This window comes from Phalaenopsis equestris, unplaced genomic scaffold (assembly GCF_001263595.1).
Source record: "Phalaenopsis equestris unplaced genomic scaffold, ASM126359v1 Scaffold000204, whole genome shotgun sequence".
Classification (NCBI taxonomy): Eukaryota; Viridiplantae; Streptophyta; class Magnoliopsida; order Asparagales; family Orchidaceae; genus Phalaenopsis; species Phalaenopsis equestris.
The window spans coordinates 122,412-125,908 of record NW_018164646.1 but is presented as its reverse complement, the minus strand read 5'-3'; the positions used below and the strand labels follow the sequence as shown (position 1 = coordinate 125,908).

Genomic DNA, 3,497 nt, shown 5'->3' with positions numbered 1-3,497 from the left:
TTGTGTTCTTTTTCGGTAGTTTTGCTTCCACAGGACAGAGGAAGAGAAGTGTGGAGGAAGAGAAGTGTAAGCAGTAGTTCCTTGCGGTAGAAGAAGAAGAAAAAAGAAGAAGATTGTTCTCTCTTGATTTCTTCTTGGTGGCTTGTGGCAGAAGAGAAATTGGGTTTATTTCTCTTGTAAATTTATCCTCTTCGGTGTATCTCGGTATAGAGAGAGAAGAGTAGAGAAGTGAGAGAAAGAGTTCGCTTTTGCAAGTCGAGACAATCGACTGGTGTAAATTCCTCAAGTAATAAAATCCTCTGCAACTCCGTTGACGTAGACAATTTGCCGAACCACGTAAATTTGTGTATTCCGCTGTGTGTTCATTTCTGGTGTGAATTTTTCCGTTCTAATTTTTCGCTTCGTCGATCGTTATATTTTATTTCATATATACCACAACACTTATAGCAGACAGTGGACGCCAACGATGGGCAGAGGTGGTAGCATCTACAGCGGGCGGGTGTCGGGCGATGGGTGGCAGCATTAGATGTTGTAACTGGGATGATGGTGTTCGCGTTTGTAGGCGACAGTGGACGATGGCCAGGGGTTGTGACATCGGTGGGCGGCGGTGGTGGTGGAGGAAATGTAGTGGGTGGTCGAGGTGGCTGCAATGTTTGTGGTGGTCGCGACCAATTGCAATATATTTAAAAATCGCTCAAATCTGATATATTTCAAATACATTACAAATCACAGCAATTTTAAAATGATTTTTTTTTCAACCAACCAAACAACAAAAACTTGGAATCCCTTCCATCCTAAATGCAGTACACTACCCCTTTTAGCCAACCAAACAGCCCTTAGCCTGTCAATCCTATCTGGAAATAAATAAATGACATCACTCCCAGATCCTTTATTGTTCTTAAGAGATTCTGCGTAAGAGTTAAGATTGGTGCTCTAAAGTTCCGGAAACTGCTTAGCCTTTTATTCCTCCACAAACATATTCAGAGAAAATCTATCAAGGTGCTTTTAAATTTGTCAGAATTTAAACTATTGTATCAATTTAATCAACATCTCTTCCATCCTAACATAGAACTATCAGAGATTATAAAAGGTTATGAAACTAAAAACTTAGATATGTAAACAAAGATTGCATGTATTTCATAAAGAAAATTTATGTGATCATGGCTAGCCAATTAGGGAGCTAAGGAATCCAATTGCATAATCAATCATGCTGTCAGAAGGGGATATCGTAGCTCTATATCTTTTTTTTTTCTTCTAAAAAGTTGAATAAAAACCAAACATTCTAAACTTAATGGCTAGGAATAACACAGAAATACTGCCTAGAATAAAAGAAAAGAAAGACAATTTGAACCAAAGAGAATGAATTATGGTTTCATGTTTTTGAAACAAAGATTGGCATGCACTACTCTCGATCCACAAGCGATGAAGTAACAGATATGATAAAGCTATAAAACCTTGATGAGAACTCGTTTAATTTATAGAACCGGCGCTCAATTCCATTTGGCAGATAAAGCACACTTATTTCAGGGGAGAGCTGAACTCACAACCAGTAAAAATTTACAGAATAACGAGATTTGAGAAAAGGCTGAAACAAACCACTACTCTTTAACGAAGCCTAAACAGCGAATTTCTCACTTCTTTACCAGCAACGGGCCAACGTTGTCACCAGTGGCTTTGTTATGCTTAACATGGCTGCCGTCGCATAATGGAAACGTCCCCGATTTCCAGCACCTATTTAGATATCAAGCGGTGATCAATGGTGAATAAGTTGCAGAGGAACAAAAGAGGAAAAGAGAATTGAAGAATAAAAACACGAAAAAGAAAAACTTATTTAAAGAATTCACCGGCAGTAAGCAGTGAGTGGCTTCGAGAGCTCGGAGACGACGACGGAATCGACGACCTTATCCTCGTTTTTGCGGATCTCCTGGTTGATGCCAACCTCCGCTTTAACCAGCAGCCCAGCACGACGCCGCCGGTGAGGTGCCGACGCAAATGAGAGCGCTACGTTTCTCTGCTTTAGCGTTTCTATTGATGGAGTGAAGGAAAAGCGAGCTCCGATAGTGCTGATCATGGCGGAGGAGGATGACATCTTGTTTCTCTAGGGTTGATGCTGTTTGGGATTGATTTTGCTGCTGAGAGTGTGGCCGGCACGAGCTCTCTACATATCGTGAAAACGGACGGCTCAGTTGCGGCGACGTTATGAGTGATTGATTGCTAGCTGGCCGCCGCCTGGACAATGGACGACTCTGATGATGGCACGTGATAAAGATATAACGTACTAAGTCTCTCTCTCTCTCTCTCTCTCTCTCTCTCTCTCTCTCTCTCTCTCTCTATATATATATATATATATATATATATGTATACATAATAAAGCTAAATCTAATAAAAGATATCTAAAAAATAGAATACATAAGAAATAGAAAGCAAAGAACCATGATGAGTTCAAGAAGTGTAATCCCACACATAAAACACTGGGATTCCATCTAACATGAAGGAAATGTATCTAAGCAAATCGAAAGAGGAAATGGATCAATCCTCATAAAAAAAGGAAAGAAAAGAAATAAATCTTAAAAGATTGCAAAAACGAGTTGATTAGCAGAGATATAAATTCTATAATGGTTGAGTCATCTTGTTTAGATAAAAAACATAAAACTTAATCCAAGAAATATAAATATATCAAAGCAAATCAAAAGAAAAAAGAAACCAAAACAGGTTAACCAAAAGAGAACCCATAACATAAAATAATTAATAATAAAGTAAATAAGCAAACATAAAGTTTCTATAATGGTTTAGTTTAAATGTTAATGATGGATAACATCATAGCTCAAAAACCAAAAAAGTGCCACCTGTCTATAATGTTGAACAAAGGCCGACAAAAAGAACCAATGGGTGTTGCATCAATATAAATAAATTTAACATATGTGATAAGAAAAAAAGACACATAAAACCAAAAAAAATTCTAACTGAGAAAAAAAAAAAAAATCAATTCTGAAAAACCCAAGAAAAATCATAAGGATGGCAATTATAATTTGTAAAGATTCTTAATATTAAAGGAAATATCCTTTTTAAACTTTCATTTCCTAATTTTATGTTTAACCATCTAGTGAATTTTCTGAAGAAGCATCTCAGTGAGATTGGTTTTATCCTTGAAGATCCTACAATTTCTCTAACACCAAATGTAGTAGGTAGTAGATTACACAGCTAATAAGTCAAACTTCTTAGAGATTTTGTAGATGAAATTCTTAGAATGATTCAAAACATGAATAATGTTAACTGAAGCAATGCAAATGTTCCCATTGGGAATTTAAGCAAAACATGTGAAAATAGACAATAAAAAAATAAATATTATAAATTTTCATGCAATTCAAACAATGGACACAATTAAAGATTGATAGAGACACCTCAATAGATAAGAACATCACGCATTTTAAAACCATAATGCATGATCTTCCTTTTATGAAGAGCCTAAAAATATTTTTTAAATCACACAAGCTAAC

At 36.4% G+C, this 3,497-nt stretch overlaps 1 protein-coding gene across 1 annotated transcript; it reads right to left on the bottom strand.

The window, feature by feature from the left end:
- Positions 1-1,373: 1,373 nt before the first annotated feature.
- On the bottom strand, positions 1,374-2,201 carry LOC110023016 (CDGSH iron-sulfur domain-containing protein NEET). The gene is made up of 2 exons (XM_020722219.1): positions 1,845-2,201; positions 1,374-1,731 (listed from the first exon to the last, which is right to left on the bottom strand). Exons 1-2 carry the CDS (start codon positions 2,087-2,089, stop codon positions 1,632-1,634), a joined length of 345 nt encoding a protein of 114 aa, XP_020577878.1. The 5' UTR covers positions 2,090-2,201; the 3' UTR covers positions 1,374-1,631.
- Between the last annotated feature and the right edge of the window lie 1,296 nt (positions 2,202-3,497).

Excerpts from the sequence above, each read along its gene's own strand:
- LOC110023016 (XM_020722219.1), bottom strand. The coding sequence starts at position 2,089 with ATGTCATCCTCCTCCGCCATGATCAGCACTATCGGAGCTCGCTTTTCC. Across the intron at positions 1,732-1,844 it reads CCACTCACTGCTTACTGCCG|GTGCTGGAAATCGGGGACGT; the intron begins GTGAATTCTTTA and ends ATATCTAAATAG.